This window comes from Phoxinus phoxinus (assembly GCF_949152265.1).
Source record: "Phoxinus phoxinus genome assembly, chromosome: 11".
Taxonomy (NCBI): Eukaryota; Metazoa; Chordata; class Actinopteri; order Cypriniformes; family Leuciscidae; genus Phoxinus; species Phoxinus phoxinus.
In genome coordinates this window covers 23457578-23477203 of record NC_136886.1, presented here as the reverse complement: position 1 = coordinate 23477203, position 19626 = coordinate 23457578, and the positions used below count along the sequence as shown (strand labels likewise).

Genomic DNA, 19626 nt, shown 5'->3' with positions numbered 1-19626 from the left:
TTATAATATATCCCTTAGTTTCATGTTCGTTGTGTGTTATAAATCTCTTCATATCATACTCATAATAGTTATAACCACAAATAGGCAAGTACTATGGCCTCTCGTAACAATTATTGTTGTTACGATTATTCATGAGATGATACAACACATTATAAGGTAATATATAAGGCATTATAATGCATTAAGAATACCCTTGATGCAGTATAAATCCAGACCTCTTCTGGATTAACCCTTAAAGACAGATACAGCTGCCCACACTAAAAATAACTATTGTTCTTAAATGTTTAATAACGTAATTCAATCTGTGGGCGACAATCTGAGAGCCAAAAGAATTTGTCGGCCGAGAGGCTGAGTAGGGGAGACTAATTTGCTAGACACGCTTGCTCAATGATGATGAATCCAAAGACTGCGTTTTGTAGATTTATTTGCGTGAGAAACAAACAAGGTTGTGTATCCAATACATTCCATAATTGTTTCACTTGCATAAGAAATGGTGTCCAAACGACATTGAACAGCGTTAGAAGTGCGTTCTACAGCGGTCAACAAAAATAAGACTTCCCTCGTCACCCCCTCTCTGCCTCACGAACCACACAGGTGAACAGATTATATGCTCTTACTTCCTCTAGCACCACTAGGTGGCTTAATTACCGTGAGTGACCAAAACATTTGTTCAGAATAATAGAACCATACCTGGCTCCTACACAATCTGTATTCTTTAAAAAGTCTCGTCAAGAGGAGATTCCAGCTTTTCAGTGGCATCACGTTTGTCTCAGTCATACATTTAAAGGCTCTGAAGTAAATGTGATTATGTCATCAAGGGCCCTATTTTAACAATCTGAAACGCAAGTAACTTTGTGGGCGGATCCCGGCTGCTGTTGCTATTATACTGGCGGGATAAATGACTCTAAAATGGGTTGGTCTGAAGTAGCTACATTATTCATAGGTGTGGTTTGGGCGTAATGTGTCCATGGCGGATTGCTATTATAACGGCGGATCTGCCAGGCGAACGCCAGGAGCGGTTCACAGCCGAGACCAACGACGTTCTCGTCAGGGCTGTAAAAGACAGAGAAGTGACATTGTATGGGGATGGGAGAAACCCACCCAAATTAGCTTCGGTTAAACAGCCGTATAATAATATGGGTACCGTATTTTTTTCATAATTTAGCTGGTCCTGCGACTTATAGTCAGGTGCGACTTATAGATCAAAATTAATTCATACTGACTGAGATGAACCAAGAGAAAACATTACCGTCTACAGCCGCGAGAGGTTAGCGGAGTTGTTCAGAAGCGACACCGAGGAAGAACTCAATGGATTCAGTGTTGTGGAATGAGATCGCGGGAGCTTGGTGAACTTGCTTACCGGTAACTTGTTGGACTCGCTGGCTTTAGGGTTGTAACGGTATGAGATTTTCACGGTATGATAATCGTCTCAGATAATATATACAGATATACAGTATAGCCAATGTGACATCTAGTGTATATATCTACTTAGGGCTGGGTATCGTTCAAAATCTTTCGATCCGGTGCCAATTTCGATACCTTAGTTTCGATACCGGTTCCTAACGATACTTTTTTCGATACCAATTTTATGAAATCCATTTTAACAAGATTACATAACATTACCTCAGAAAAACTTTGTTTTTTTATTTTAGTTTTAGTTTTTCAGTTTGACTCATGCTCCTTAGCCAGTGCAAAGGAACAAAAAATGTTTTATAAAGCGCTCATGCTCACCAAAGCTGAATTTTTTAATTAAAAAATACAGTAAAACTTTAGTAATATTGTGAAATAGTATTACAATTTAAAATCGTATCTAATATATTTCAAAATGTATGAGTGATGAGTGAGTTCCGCGCGTCTCGTGTGTGTAGAGTTTGCGTGTATGTGATTTGATTTGATTTATTGCACAGCTATATTTTAGATGTATTCATCCATCGATCAAATCGCGCATTTTACGTGACATCTGCGTTATTTTGTAAATTCCCTCAGCAACACGGAAATAATACGGCCTTAAGTTATAAATGGAACTTTTTCTGCAGGGAGGGATGGTGTTCGCGAATATTGGAGAACATGTTCGATGCATTCCCTCCTTTAACAGCCATTCTTCGTCAACATTTCTGGACACAACTGGATATCCATCTTCAAGGTAAAAGATTTTCCTTTTCCTTTTGGCTCATTATAACACATTATAAATGTTAGAAATGTATTGCTAAAACATATTACAAAGACTGTGAACTGCGAAGTACTGAATTGTGGAGTTAGACCGTTAAACAGTTTTTCACCATTGCTATTTTCCGGATTTTTTGGGCGGGGCTAAAACGGGGGCTCGATGACGCACTGGAGCCCCTGAGCTCCTGGACACGCCCCTACTTGATGACGCACCGGAGCCCCTGAGGCTGGCGCTGGCCGCTCTCTAACAATATAAACAGAGCACATTCGCATCAGTTTGGCGCTCAATCGCGAGTTACTGTAGGTACTATTATTACTACAGCCTACAGTTTGCTAGTTAGCTATGCCTTCGTCACGGAAATGCGTACTACCTGGATGCGATCATGTACGAAACAGATCGGTGTCCTTATTTAAATTTCCTAAAAACGATCACATCAAGAAGAGGTGGATTAATTTTGTGAAGAGCCACCTTGATGGAGAGCTGAGGATCACCACCAAAACCCGCCTCTGTAGTGATCATTTTACACGGGATAGTTTTATAAACTTTCGTCGGAGACAACTGGGATTCACTGATAATCCGCTGTTACTGGTGAATGTGGCCGAACCGACTATCTCTCGCCTCGGCCTTCATCCTCCCGTCGCGCCGACACCTGGTGCCATCCTCGGCAGTGCGTGCCCACCAATGAGGGTAGGCTGCCTTGTGTGCTTATGTTATAATTATAGTAGGTAGTCCACAGTAAGTAGGCTACTAAATTCTGCAACACTCTAACGTGATTTTTTTGTTTATTTATATGATCAATATGATTCCTTAGCCAAGTAATTTAAACTATTATCTGTTCACAAAGCAGTCCCTTCCGACCACAAAAGAGACCGAGTCTTTCATGCATAAAGTCACTCGAGAAGTTGGATGTCAGTCAGACAGGTTTCAGCGCAGCCGGCGGACACGCCCCCAGCGTTTGAGAGCAGAGACCACTGCTCATTTTTTCAAGATTTTAATAGCTTATTTTATGTACTTGCCGGCTTTTTTTATCATTCAAATTTGGCTGGGTGGCTAATAACACATTTTTCTGTGATATGACAAACTCAGAACACATACTTAATTTTGACTTTACAGGGACTTTAATAATTCCTAAAAAGCTGACATCAGTTCATCGCGATCTCATACATCTCTGTTATTATCAATGAAGCTGACTGCATAATGAATCTTTCATAATATCTTTTATAATCAGAGGATTTGCCAGCATGCAGAATTCAGCACTGAACAAAAAGTCAGTTTTGAGCGGTGAGGGGATTCTATCTTAAATGCTTCTGATTGGCCATTGCGTTCAAGAAAAACACATATGTCTGTGATTGGCTACATCGCTCAACGCTGCAAACATGTTACAAATAGAAACTCTGGCCTGTAAATCGTTTCTATTTTGTTTTAGTTATTCTTGTTGCTTTTCTGCAACAGATGAATAACAATTTATTCGTTTTTATATGTTTTATTCATAGATATTTCTATTTAATCGTTTTTTTCTCCCGCAGCCCGCACACACAGCGTGAGTGCATTAGGCTACCGCTCGCACTCGGCCATCAAATCTAGTCCCGTGCCGCACGTCTCTATATAGCGGCGGGAAATATTGGGCTCGGGCAGAGAATATAAGCTCTAAACAGGACAGAGTAACATATCGCTCATATACATTTTTTTTGACGACATAGTGAAGGCAGCAGGCGTGTTGCTTAGGCGGCCGCCTTAGTTCCAAAGTGCTGCGGGAAACCCTGATGACTGTTACGTTAACATGCCGGACACCTATTCAGCCTGTTGTTCTGTGTGCTATTGTGTAGTTGAATAACTTGCCTTTCCAGATTAAATGTCTGTTCTTGGATTTTGTGAAATAAATTTCTAAATAATACGACTTATAGTCCAGTGCGACTTATATATGTGTTTTCCTCTTCATGACGCATTTTTTGACTGATGCAACTTATACTATGGAGCTTATAGTCCGGTAAAAAAATTTCACATCTGGACACAATGATTTCCCTCGTGTGTTAATATTTTTCCTTTTAATAATGTATGATTTGCAAAAATGAAAACTGTCTGTTTAGATTTAAAAAAAATCAAAGTGTATGCTGACACTGACTTTAGACTAGGTTTTTCCTGGTCAGTGGCGGAATTGTTTTCTGAAACTGCAAAATAGCACCAGGGAACGTTTGCGCCAGAACACGCCTCCTCTTTTCGCTGAACCGCCCCCCTGGGAGCTTAAGTTCATTCTACCTAAATTTACCGACGTGCGTCTGTGGAGGGAAGTCAGCTGTGCGCGGGTGAAAAATAGGAATGATAAATGCGTCGGTGTACAAAGTCAATTGCACTGGGTGCAAGATAGGGCCCTAAGTGTTGATTAGCATTAATTTGTCAAAGAAACCCATGCAGTTAGTTCCTCTTAGCCAAACAGGAACGGTTGATAATGCGTAGTCCCACCCCTATGCACAGATTGGTTGAGACTATCATCTAATCAACCAATGAACATAGGTTTTGGTCTTTTGAAATTTAAACGCAAAGTGAACGTAGTTGCGTGCATGAAAACAAACACAAAATAACAGATTTGATTCCACAACAAGTGAAATGAATCAGAATGGGGCGTTTGGATGATTTGTACATATAAACTTAACTTATAATGTAATAGGCTATAATGTATAATATAATATATATGTAATATAACTTAACTGCATCACATTACAGGTCAAACCCCTCAGAACGATCTATCTAAACAAACAAACAAAAAAGTATTTGGTTTTGAGTACACTTTTGTGTTCACAAATCTCTTCTGATTTAAGACAGAACTATTTAAATCAAGGTCAGATCATCATTCCCTAAATACTTATAATTCATTATTATTATTTAATTATAATTGTCATTGATCCGGTTGAGAATGCATCACAATGATTTTAAATTCAGTTGAGGTATTTGACATAACAGAATTTTTATATGCCGTGTCTTAAAGGTCCCATGACATGGAGTTATTTTAATATTTTATAATGTTTCCTGGGTTGCCTTTATAATGTTAGTATGTTCTTTAGATCAAAAATAGTCATAATTTAGAAATAAAAGGCATTTTCCTAGCCTGATTTTAGCCTCCGATTTGAACGCCAGAGCGTTCAAAGGGGCGTGTCTGCTGTGAGATTCAGTGTAACTGGCCACTGCTGTGATTGGCTTACATGCTTGCATATGAAATAGCTACGTATTACATGTGAAACTCTCTGGAATACTTTTACTACAGCTATTATACGTTTTTACTATTACAGCTATCGAGATTAACGAAGATTAAGAAGTTTTTAAAGTATTTAGATCTATTCCCATCACATAAAATGTTGCCGTGATGAGCATTGAGCAAGCAGATGACAGTCTGTTGATCGCGAGAATGAAGATCTTATTGCAACGCAGTTTCTGCACTCTCTCTGCTTTCACCAATGCAAACACGATGTAAATACAGTAAGAGCTTCGCTGTGCAGTGTAACGTGCGCCATTGATTTCATAATGAGTTTGGCAAGTGTCCAGATAAACTCGGGATGTGTGGAAAGATTGTTATTTGATCGATTTCTGTATATAATTTATTCACAATTTAAATAAGCTTATTTTCATCCTACTAAAAGAAACTATGTGAAGTTGATATTTTAGTCACTGGCTTGACTTAAAGGTAGGGTAGGTCAGAATTGTCTGTCTTTATATACCAATACATAATTAAAATGCAAGTACTCTGAAATAGAAAGTATAAAAAACTGAGTGACTCTAGTGTATTTAATCTTCAATAAACACAGCTCATTAATTCCATTCACTCCCACCTAAAAACGGGTGCGCGACTGCGCGCACGTGGGCAGAGCCAATAATAGCGGCGGTAGTCATGGCGACGGAGAGTGACAGTCGCGCAAGCCAATCACTTGTTTCGTCCCGAATGGAATTAATGAGCTGTGTTATTTGAAGAATAAATACACTATAGTCACTCAATTTGTATACTCTCTTTTTCAAAGTACTTACATTTTAATTATGTATTGGTATATAAAGACAGTTTAAGCCAATTTGAAAACAAGTTCTTTAGACAATTCTTACCTACACAACCTTTAATGATGCATAAACAGTATTAAACGATTTTGAGAGAAAGATTACCTGTCTGAACTTGAACAATTACACATCAGAAATTGTTGCTTGGTAGCTCGATCGATTTATTTTCAGACGTTCATCGAGGCCAGCTCTGTATTGGCACAAGTTGAGGAAACAGTCGTCTGTGAAATTTTGGACCATACAAAACTTTGGGAAGTTGTGTCGGCGCATTTTCCAGAGAAAATAAAATGAACCCATTGTTCCTTCAGAGGCTGAAAGGAACTAAAAAATACTTTTGTGTTCAGTTGCAGTGTTTCCTCTAGGATTTTTTCCAGCTGTGGTGGCAGGCCCATTTCCCCAGGGGGAGGGGGCGCCGCCCATGAGTGATATTCCCATGGGCCAAGCCCCCTTGCCCCAGGTGTTTAACCCTCTGGGGTCTAAGGTGTTTTTGGGGTCCTTGAGATGTTTTGACATGACCTGATATTTGTATTTTTTTCAGTTGCTTATAAACATATTAATGGCAAAGGTGTAATTACACTCTATTTAGCACGAACATGGCTATCATAATATGTGAGCAACATGTATGTACATGTTTGCATTTTTGAGAGAATATTATTTATGCGTGGTTATTCAAAAAACTCAAACTTAAATTGTCTGATATAAGACCACAAACGACCAACTTCACATATTCCCACAATACTTTTGACTAATGGATGTTGTCGGCTAAAGTGTTTACTTTAAAATGATCTGAAAATCATCCGGGCTAATCGTTCACATTAAACAATAGATTGATTTAACAATAGATTGATCTGTTTTGGGAGCGACCTAGGCTCTACCGTGCAGATGGCCTGCACCCCAGCAGAATCGGAGCGGCTGTTCTGTCGGACAACATCTCAAAGACGTTACGATATGACTAGTAAGTCAAAGTCCTAATCACATTCTTTGCTGTCCCAAATTAATTGATATAAGTACCAGTGTAGAACACTATATAGAAACTGTGTCTATTCCTCGTTTAGTGAGGCCAAACAATAAATCTACTGCAGGATCTAAGAAAAATCTAATTGTGATTAAACCAGAAAATCTCAATATTAGTGAACAAAAACAATTTCTAAAGCTAGGTCTTCTAAACATTAGATCGCTTACACCTAAGGCAGTTATTGTAAATGAAATGGTCACAGATAATAGCTTCGATGTACTCTGCCTTACTGAAACCTGGCTTAAACCAAATGATTATTTCGGTCTTAATGAGTCCACTCCACCAGGATACGGTTATAAGCATGAGCCCCGTCTGATTGGTCGTGGCGGCGGTGTTGCAACAATCTATAGAGATATTCTTAATGTTACTCAGAAAACAGGTCACAGGTTTAATTCGTTTGAAGTACTTGTGCTAAATGTTACGCTCCTAGATGTAAGAAAGAAATCCCTATTATCTCTAGCCTTGGCTACTACTAAGACTAGTAGTCTTACTAACCTTACTAACCTTACTAACTTACTAACCTGGCGGTCTACTATAGACCGCCAGGGCCTTACGCTGATTTCCTAAAAGAGTTTGCAGATTTTCTCTCAGATCTATTGGTCAATGTCGATAAGGCAATAATTGTTGGAGATTTCAACATACACGTTGATAACACAAATGATGCGTTAGGGGCTGCGTTCACAGATCTACTAAACTCCTTTGGGGTCAAGCAAAACGTTAGTGGTCCCACTCATCGTCTTAATCATACTCTAGATTTAATTATATCATATGGAACCGATCCAACCGATATAGATATTATACCGCAAAGTGATGATGTCACTGATCATTACATGGTAACTTGCATACTACGTACGGCTGAAATGTGCCATGTTGCGCCGCGTTATCGACCAGGCAGAACAATCCTTCCAACTACTATAGATAGATTCTTGAATAGCTTACCTGATCTATCTCCGCTCCTCAGTGAACCCAAACTAACAGATGAGCTAGAGGAAATGACTAGCAGTATGAGCACCATTTTTTCTAGTACATTAGAAACTGTTGCACCAATTAGATTAAAAAAGGTTAGAGAGAAAACTAAAGCACCATGGTACAACAGTGCTACGCATGTTATCAAGAGAGAAACTCGTAACTTAGAGCGCAAATGGAAACAAACTAATTTAGAGGTCTTTAGAATCGCGTGGAAAGACAGTATGTCACGTTATAAAAAGGCTCTAAAAGCAGCCAGGGCTGAGCATCTCCGCAAACTAATAGAAAATAACCAAAACAATCCAAGGTTTTTATTTAACACTGTGGCTAGATTAACAAATAAACAGACATCACCTGAACAAAATATTCCGTTACATCTTAATAGTAATGATTTCATGAATTTCTGCATGTTTATTAGATCCAATACCCAGTAAACTACTGAAAGAAGTGTTACCTGTAGTGGATGAGCCTCTTCTCAATATTATTAACTCGTCTCTATCTTTAGGACATGTTCCAAAAACATTCAAGCTGGCAGTTATAAAACCTCTTATTAAGAAACCACAATTAGATCCAAATAACCTAGCAAACTACAGACCCATTTCAAATCTTCCATTTATGTCTAAAATACTAGAAAAAGTTATGTGCGCTCAATTGTGCTCTTTCTTGCAAGAAAACGATATCTATGAAAAATTTCAGTCAGGATTCAGGCCACATCATAGCACAGAAACTGCGCTGGTTAAAATTACAAATGATTTACTTTTAGCTTCTGACCAAGGCTGTATCTCAATACTAGTTTTACTCGATCTTAGTGCTGCGTTTGACACTATAGATCATAAAATACTCTTAGATCGACTTCAAAATTACACTGGTGTACAGGGACAGGCATTAAGCTGGTTTAGATCGTACCTATCAGACCGTTACCATTTTGTCCATTTAAATGGGGAAAAATCAAAGATAACGTCAGTAAATTATGGAGTGCCGCAAGGATCTATGTTAGGCCCTCTGCTATTCTCAATTTATATGCTGCCACTTGGTAATATTATAAGAAAACATGGAATAAGTTTCCACTGTTATGCTGATGACACTCAATTATATATTTCATCACGACCAGATGATAACACTAAATTATCTGAAATGACAGAGTGTGTTAAAGATATAAAATATTGGATGACGTGTAATTTTCTTCTATTAAATTCAGATAAAACGGAGGTATTACTGATTGGTCCAAAAAACTGCCCACAAAACCTCTTACAATACAACCTTAATCTAGAAGGATGTCCTGTTACTTTATCCTCTACAGTAAAAGATCTGGGTGTTATACTAGACCGCAACTTGTCTTTTGAAAATCATATTTCAAATGTCACAAGAACAGCCTTTTTCCACCTTAAAAACATTGCTAAGCTATGTAATATGCTATCAGTTTCTGATGCAGAAAAGTTAGTTCATGCATTCATGACCTCGAGACTAGATTACTGTAATGCTTTATTAGCTGGTTGTCCTGCATCCTCCGTAAACAAGCTACAGTTAGTCCAAAATGCAGCCGCTAGAGTTCTTACTAGGTCAAGAAAATATGATCATATAACCAGGGGTGCACATAACTTTTTCAGTGAGTTACTCAGGTGAGGACCAGAAGATGGTGTTTGGTACTCACCCCATATGTAGCGTGGCCACAGTTGTCAATCATGACGTCACATTTCCATTTTTATAGCATAAAATAACTAACTAAAACCAAACTTATAAAATAAAAATAAACGAACACTTAAATTTACATCAGCGTGAAAAGAACGACCTAAAATGATAGAAAAAAAATTTATTTGAAGTGTTATTTGATTGTTCAGATATATGTATTTGTATAAATTAAATATAATTAATCCTTATTAAAGATATTAAAGAGCAGTGAATTTTCTCTTTTTATTTTGTTGTTTGATCAATATTAAGTGTACAGAAGGCATTAGGTTTATTTCGCACTGTCACTTTAAGAGTGTGCAGATCCAATTGGCACTGATGCACTGTACGTTCTGTAAAGACATAACCGACTGTGTTTACGTGAATACTCTCCAAAACGGACATTTAGACATAATGTTGTGTGTATTTGTCCATTCAGACGCGAAAGAGAGCTCGATTCAGTCCTTGCGCGCAGCGTCTATGTGCGGGGCTGCACGCTTCGGGTCGTGTGTGTGTGTGTGTGTGTTCGCACAGAAAAACATACCGAATGAAGCTGTCTTTCGCGTCGTCACTCTTATTCAGATCTATCCATATGTCTGCTCTTCTCTTTCTCCCAGACGTTTACATTTTTTAACGATTTGAGACATGCATGAAGCGCATGCCGACTCGGTAGATCAGCACGTTACAATTCAAATGTGCGCATCTTCCACAAACGCAAATCAGTTCTGACTGGATCACTTCCCCAATCGTCCCTCCCTTACATTTCCGTCTAGTTTTTATTCGTCATAGTGGTCGTCATTTAAAACAAGGTTTTTATTTAGTTATCGTCTCGTTTTCATCTGTGAAAAAATGTAATTAACACTGCCTAGGTTGCATTTTGGCGACAGTACGCAAAGGCGCGTAGTAACACAAGTGGCATTACGCATTCCTGATTTTTGTCACGCATGCGTACCAGTTATGTGCACCCCTGCATATAACACCAATTTTATCATCTCTACATTGGTTACCTATTAAGTTCCGTATCAACTACAAAGTATTGTTACTGACCTATAAAGCCCTAAATGGTTTAGCTCCTGTGTATTTAAGAGATCTTCTATCGCCATATAATCCATCGCGCTCTTTAAGATCGCTAAATTCGAGGCTTCTGGTCGTACCTAGGATAACTAAGTCCACTAAAGGAGGGAGGGCGTTTTCACATCTAGCTCCTAAACTCTGGAATAGCCTTCCTGATATTGTCCGAGGCTCAGACTCGCTCTCCCAGTTTAAAACTAGACTAAAGACGCATCTCTTTAGCCAAGCATTCACATGATGCATCTCATACCTTTTATACTACAGTTAAATCAGATCAAATGCATTCATATTATGAACAGCAGCTACGCTAATTATTTCCCATCTGCCTTTATTTGTTGTTATCTCGGGACGCCTGTCCCGAGATAACTCAAATAGAGTTCGTCAGCTCCAGTTATGTATCCAGCCTCTCATGGAGACTTCAGATGCCCCAACGCCTGTGATGAGATGACTCGACGCCTGTGAAGAGACGACCCAACGCCGGCAATATGTTATGCCCTAAATTTTATGATTAACTAACTGTATTTTGTGTGTATATTTTTGAAATGCATTTTCTGTAAAGCTGCTTTGAAACAATATGTATTGTGAAAAGCGCTATACAAATAAACTTGAATTGAATTGAATTTAAATTTTGTAAGACACTTTTTGTTTGGAAAGGCAATATGCAGGTGGGCGTGAATGATCCAACAAGGTCATGAATAATGTCCTCATTCACACCTGAAGACAAAGACCTGCTAATGCTGCATACTAATGAGCATTTCATAGGTGTCACTGAGCCACAAGAAAGAATGCAAAGACAACTAGGGATGCGCCGATCCGATATTCAGTATCGGTATCGGCTCCGATACTGACATTTTTGCTGGATCGGGTATCGGTCAGACCAGGCCGATCCAAATCCGATATTGTGCGTATACTATTCTGTGCTATTGTTAAGCCCCACAAAAGGCACAAAAACATTATAAAGCACCATAAAGTTGTCGTGCACTATACGTGTTCTGAAGCCATTATATAGTATAATGTGAGATATAAATTAATATTTAAGTCATTAAATTCAAGATCACGTACACTTTTCCCTCCGCTGCGGCTGTCAGTCATTCTCCATTCAGCATCAAACAGCGCGTCGCGTTCGGTTACGACAGTCAACACGATGAAAAACTTTCTCCAAGATGATTCAATGTTACTATAATTATACTTGATCTGTAGATAAAGGTCTATGGTTTTGCATTAAACAACTTTATCTTGCTGGACTTTATTGCTGTACCTTAACTACTTTCTACCGGGTGTCTGTCTCTCACAACACTGGAGTCAGAGCACTATAGCAGCTAACTGTTCTTCACGCGCACAGTAAATGACATTTAAAACTGTTAAAAGAAAATAATAAATAAACTATTGATTAGATAGATACTGTATAATACTCTACGCATCAATATGTCTTTCCTTCGTGCTTTGAAATCTTCAATGTGGACTCGACGCGCTGCGCGCTGTGACTCGCGTTGCTTCAAGCGCATCATTCTGCGCTCGGGATGCGCATAAGCGCTGTGTGCCGCTTTTCATATCATGTTGCTGCCTCATTAAACCGCTGTGCTATACATTTAAAACATGTCTCAATTTTATAGTAGGCTATAAAATAATTAATCTTTTTGATTTTTGTTATCTTGTTTTTCATGAATGTATTTTACAACAATACAAAGAGCATTGTGTAACGTTTTACCAGATTTAGTGTTACACTTATTCTCACATTTGTTCCCCACTAAATGTTTTTTCATGTTCAGATTTAATACAATTATTGAGCACTTGTGATTTTTCTAGACTAAATTTTACTGCTTAATTATCCACTATTCTAGTTTATAATAGCATTTTTTGTCATAGATTATGGTCATATTTTTTTTGATTTGTTGTTTTTCTTTGTATAATGAATTTGTCTGTATTGAGTAGATTGTGTTTAACACACAAAAGAGTGATTATCAGTTCAACACACATAGTTATAGAAATTCTACTTGATAAAAAAAAAAACTGCCCTGGTATCGGATCGGTACTCGGTATCGGCCGATATTGAATTGCAGGTATCGGAATCGGTATCGGAAACAAAAAAGGTGGATCGGAGCATCCCTAAAGACAACACACACACACATATACACACACACACACACACATATATATATATATATATATATATATACACATACACACACACACATTGGGTCTCATTCATGAAACATTCGTAAATATACGAGTAAATATGTGAGTGATTTGCGCGTAAAGAGACCTTCCCGAAAATTCTTCTCCTGATTCACAAATACTTCGTAAACGTCAGATGTGATAGTGAAACGTGTGTGTGTGTGTTATGAATTCCAATCTGTCGTAAATGGGACGCGCGTTCACGCTCATTCTCAATTACCATAAATCCCGCCCATTAAATCCGACTGACAACTATATATGGGCATCATATTATGACACCAAACGAAGGATTTCAACATGTCTTCTTAAAAGCGAATGAAAAATAAAAATTTCTCATTATCAGATAATATTTTATTATCAGAAGTTCATTCAAAACGCCACGTAACAGGGCCGGATTAACCATTGGGCAATTGCCCAGGGGCCCAGGACATCTAAGGGGCCCTGGGCACCGTCAAATATTATGTCAAATATTATGATTAAAATGTCTCCACGATCTGCTTTTGAATAAATATCGTAGGATCGTGCATTCTATCAGTTTGCAGTTCTGGCGCCTCCGTCTCAACATACTGTACAGCGCGACGTATATTCACATGAAATGCAGAGGAACGGGACACTGTAGTTTATAAAAATTAATTATTTGCATGTGCTTTAAAGCCTTGCCGGTTAAACATGTCATTCGCTGCTGATGTGCTGTTCTAACGGGCGCTTTTCTGAGCGCAATAACGTTACACCCGCCGACGCGCACATGCACTAAAAGCCTACAGCGCCTGTTATTTCAAGCGTACATAGTGGCGTATCAGGTCCTAAAAAAAGCAAGCTTGGCAGATATTACAGATGCAGTTACTGGAGTTTCATCTGTTAATCGAACAGTCCCAGAAGTGAAGAGAAAATGGTTCGACATGAAGCTCGACTGCAAAAAACGAATTAGTTCACTTCGAAAAAATATAGCCCAGCCCTATTGAGCAATTAATTATGTGATTAAAGTGTTCCGTTTGCAGATGCTATTACTGGCTCTTATAATAAAAGTAAAAAGAAAAAACATATGTAATTAATATAATAGCTATTTTTTCAAAATGCTGTGTAAATATGTCCCCGATTAAGGTGAATTAAAATGCAGCCTTATTAATGAGCAAAACGTTCGGAAGTTAAACGCACTATTTACACGTGGTTGGGAGCAGGTGTAGATTTCTTTCGTACCAACTAACATTTGGAAAATACGAACATTTTAATGAATACGAAAATTTACGCCAGAACCACTTTACACACGATTTACACAAGAATTCGTTCTGCTCGTGTTTCATGAATGAGACCCATTGTGTGTATATATATATATATATATACACACACACACATACACATACATATATATATAACTACAGAATTGGTTCAGAGTTGGAAACATCTTGAAAAAAGCCTTGGTTATCTCTAGGCTTGATTACTGCAATGCTCTTCTGGCCGGTCTTCCATCATGTGCAATTAAACCTCTACAAATGATCCAGAATGCTGCAGCCCGTCTTGTCTTCAACGAGCCCAAAAGGGCCCACGTCACTCCTCTGTTCATCTCTCTGCACTGGCTACCACTCGCTGCTCGCATCAAGTTCAAGGCATTGACTCTTGCTTACAGATCGACCACAGGCTCAGCTCCCTCCTACTTTCACTCGCTCCTACGAGTCTACATCCCTACCAGAAGCCTGCGATCGGTCAATGAGCGACGGCTCGTGGTACCATCACAGAGAGCCACAAAATCACTCTCCAGAACATTCTCATTCACGGTTCCTTGCTGGTGGAATGATCTCCCTACCCTCGTCCGGAATGCAGAATCCCTGACTACATTCAAAACACAACTGAAAACTCATCTCTTCCGTGAGCACTTGACATAAAAAAAAAAACAAAAAAAAACCTCTCTTTAACCCTCCCTTGTTTTGGCTTATGCTACTCTGAGCAATGCCATAACTTTGTATTTTGAGCACTTCTTGCGTTATTTTTGCCTCTTCACGATGACTCGCTTGCAGTAGTCCTCAGTTGTAAGTCGCTTTGGATAAAAGCGTCTGCTAAATGACTAAATGTAAAAAAGTGTATTTTTTCCACAAACTGTGTAGGCTTGCAAATTGTATAATATCCAAGGTAAACATTTCTAGTAATTGTGCATTTAATTCTCATTCGTATTTTCAGAAAGTTTTGGATGAAGGCTATCCTCTCCCCAAACTTGTCACTAATAAAACACAAAAATAATTTAAAGAGAAGGCTTATATTGATCTTTTAAGATTTTGTTTGCACCTTGTAAATTAGGTTTTGATGTGGCAGTAAAAACGTTATAATCTATCCAAAACTAAATGTTGTCTTTCATATTTCGTCTGTAACATATTGTCTTTTATAGGCTAATATATATTAGCCTAGGGCATAAATGTTAATTTGAAGTTTAATATGTTGCTTATACAAAGTCATTTTATTTCAACGTATTCAGTCGATTTTTACTCATCTCAGTAGGCAAGATAGTTTCATTCACACACAGACACGCGCGTGCTGTAGTAAACAACATTCAGGCAGCTTGTTCTGCCGTAAATATTTTACTGCTTGCCATCATAAAAGTGCTAAAACAATACAATAATAATGCTATTTAAGTTATTCTGTCTCTCTCTTATATAGATCTCTGTGTGCTCTGTAATACTCCGCTCCATTCGCTATCTGTCTCATTCTCCGTCCACATGACGCTGTTTGTTTGTACATGTCGAAGGCTACAGAGTCCTCTGATTGGCTAGAATACGTCATGGTAACCTTCCTCTGATTGGGTAAAAAAAAAAAAGTTATAATATGAAAGGTTCCAATTTACAGCGGCAAAGCGATTATGCGCATCCCGTGCGCCGAATGATGCACTTGAAGCAACTCGAAGTCACAGCGTGCAGCGCTTCGCATTGAAAAGTTAAAAGCACAAAGCGAAGAGATATTTGATGCTTACTGTATTATATCTATGCAACAGTTTATTGAGCCTTTTCTTTTAACAGTTTTACATTTCAGTTACAGTGCGCATGAAGAACAATTCATAGTGCTCTCTACTCCAGTGCTACAGAACAGAACTAACGCAATAAACTTTTAGATAAGACCTTTGTAGCGGAAATGACTCTGTTTAGGGGATTTATTAACTCAAATGAGATACGATATTCATGAGATATGAATATTTATGTTGCATACATATATTAAATTATTTCCAAATATGGAATGAGTCAAACGTCGCCTTATATTAACAATTAATACGATTACTCGTAATAACCATTAATATAGGTAGGTAAATTTATCTTTAATCAGGGGAATTTGGGTAGAAACACCATTCAGTTATTTTGCACACGTATGTCCAGCAGACGTGCACGCGAAATTTGCATAGGGAATCACCAGTCTGTAACACCGTCAAATATTATTTCTGTGGCCACTAGAAATCACATTTGCGTGTTTTAGACAATTTAAGTATTATATTATAATAGGGTAGAGCTTGGTAACTTGATCTTTTACGCTTTCAGTGACTCAATAATGGAACATAGGCAAATTTTAATTCAAAAGATTAATGGAATTTAATGTAACACAAGCTAACGGTTATAATGTACTAAATCAAAACACACATGAGTAAATATGCATAATAAACAAACAAACTAAAACGAAATTAAAAATGATCGCGATAAGAAAGTCAAGTTAACTTAGGCTTAGGCTGGTATTCTCTTAGGAAAAATACCGCTTTGAGTTAGAGTATCAAGAAAATAAAGACTTAGAATAAAAACGAAATGAAAGTAAACGAAAAAGCTTGCGGTGAGTGAGAAGGGTCTCTCTCTCTGCTGGAACACTGCACACAGAAGAGAGCTCCGCGCGGCATTTTGAAGAGAGTGAAGTCACGCCTCCCTCCGGTGTAAGGACCAATGGCTTTGGGGCAGGCGTGACCAAAACTCTCGTGGTTCGCTAAGAAACGCCTCCTGGGCGGATGCGCGTTGGAGATTTGATCTGTTATAACCTGATATAAATGGCAGAATACATAATTTCGTAATTTGAGTTAAAGATTCGAAATCAGTAGCCTTCCTGGAATAAAAGCATACCAAAGATTGCGTTTCTGTGATTTGCTAGCAAGAAATTACATGATTCTATATGATTACCTGAGGCTAAACATAAACATTTCCATTCTTGATTATACAATACACTTAGTTATAATCGGTGACACACAATACAAATACATTTTAAAATACATTGGAAAGGGTTGATTTTGATCACAATGTCCATGGATCAGATTGTCTGTGTATGTGTGTGTGTGTGTGTTTGTTCAGAGTTCGTTCAGACCACGTGTTTGAACTTTTATGCTGAGCTCCGGGGAAATACAATGTATGTGCGTTTTCTGAAATTGATGTAATTAGCAACTCGTGGACTTTGGGGTCACCATCTGCTAACAATCCAGAGTTTGTGAGGTTTCTCTGTGAGTGTGCGTATGTATGTGTGTCTGAGCTGATGACATCAGCAGTTAGGTACCACAAAACAATGTCCTGTTGTCTTAAAATGGTTAATCATTTGTTAATGATCCCCTGATCGCTGTGGACCCCCCCCCCCCCACCCCCCACCCCACCCCACCCCATAGGGGAGTCGTGAAACAGACTGGGGTTTGTTTATTTCTTACAGAGCGGTCTGTGAGTGGGTCACATGTCCGGCGCCAGGTCTCTTGTGTTGCAATCCAGGAAGGACAGAGTCGTGTGTAAATTAGATTTGATTAAATTAAATCAGAAGCAAAAAGGTTCATCTGACATGGGCTACACCTTTATCTACAAATAAAGTATAATAATGTGAACATTGATCTTGGAGAGTGTCATCGTGTTACTTGTAACCGAACGCGACGCGCTGTTTGAGTTCTGAATGGAGAATGACTGTTTTCATTAACTTTAACTTAACGACTTTTACCTCACATTATGCTATCGAATGACTTTAGAAGTCTTGGAATATAGTGCACGAAAACTTTATGGTGCTTTACAATGTTTTTTATGCCTTTAGTGGGGCTTAACAATAACACAATAGTATGCACAATATCGGACCTCACTGAGAAGCTGCAGCCGTGGCGGGAGGATTTTTGTTGGGCGGCAGTGGCTCAGTGGTTCATGTAGGTTGTCTACAAACCGAAAGGTTGGTGGTTCAATCCCCGTTTCCACCTGACCAAGTGTCGAGGTGTCCCTGAGCAAGACACCTAGCCCCAGCTGCTCCCGACGAGCTGGATGGCGCCTTGTGTGGCTGACACCGTCGTCGGTGTGTGAATGGGTGAATGTGAGGCAATATGTAAAGCGCTTTGGTGGCCATTGGGTCTGTGAAAGCGCTATATAAATGCAATCCATTTACCATTTTGGTGTTGCGGTCCACCACGGCAGAATGAATGTAGCGGAAACACTGAGTTGTACATCCAAACACTGAGCAACTGCCATGCTTCGCTCGTTTGCAAGCCATGATGTCTCTCGAGGAAAAAACAATATCGCGCTCACGTAGCTCATTTTCTCATGGGCGGGCCAAATTCTCTGGGCGGTCAAAGCAGAGAAAGGGGAGGTAACCTTTCCCCTGTATGACATGATATGGGGAAGATTCAAGATCAGGCCGTCTGGCCAACCAGCAGAACGGCTCATGAATATTAAGTAGACAGGCCAAAATCAACCTGTTCTTGGCAGAGCTCCTGAGAAAGGAGCTGTAAAAATATATTGAGATGGTTTTTGGTACTTATACCGCATATATATTCTTAAGGACATCAAAACCTAAAATAAAACTTCAGAAAGGTGTACAATATGGGACCTTTAAGGTAAAAATGCGTATAGGTTGCCAAGTCTGAATATGATGTGTAGGTCAGTCAAAAGTATTTGTAACAAATTCTTACTTGTCATCCTTTTCTCCATCATTGCAGACGTCCACTATCTGCAGGATATTGTGGTTGGCACTAAGCTGCAGCGCACCTATATTGATCTGAACATACTCTTTCAGAAAGTCCTCAGCCAGCTGACGCACCTCTTTAGGCCAGGTAGCACTCCACATCAGCGTCTGTCTGTCAGGCTGTCAAACCAGAAAAAAATAAATAAATTACTTTCCAGATGTACAGCATGATTCACTTGACCTTTATTAAAAATCTGGGGAGTAGGGTTGCAGCACCATACTGGGTAGGGGTGGGCGATATGAGCAAAAATACATATCACAATATTTTTCGATGTCCGGACGATATCGATATTATATTGCGATATGAGAAAAAAAATTCCACCTTAGTTAAATGACAGGCAAAATATGCATTTAAACCCTATATAACTAGAAAAAGGAGAGATTTCATTGGACATAGAAATTAAAACTCTTTTACAATTTCAATGGGGGTAAAATGTTTACATGGTACCTACAATTTCTGGTAAGCTATGGTTTTGTATTATTGCTTGACACAAATTTCACGATTTCAATTCAATTCTTGTGATTTGATAATATTGACTCATTTGGATAAATATTAGGTACACAAGATGGGTGTTAATTTTCACAAGAAAAAAACCCCTCA

The 19626-nt window shown here is 38.7% G+C and overlaps 1 protein-coding gene across 1 annotated transcript in view; it reads right to left on the bottom strand.

The window, feature by feature from the left end:
* LOC307007294 (putative ATP-dependent RNA helicase DDX5) overlaps positions 1–19626 on the bottom strand; it is a 77719-nt gene that overhangs the window by 17639 nt on the left and 40454 nt on the right. The window contains exon 8 of the mRNA XM_079629115.1: positions 18973–19145. Within this exon, the coding sequence (XP_079485241.1) occupies positions 18973–19145 (173 nt within the window). The remainder of the gene's footprint in view (positions 1–18972; positions 19146–19626) is intronic.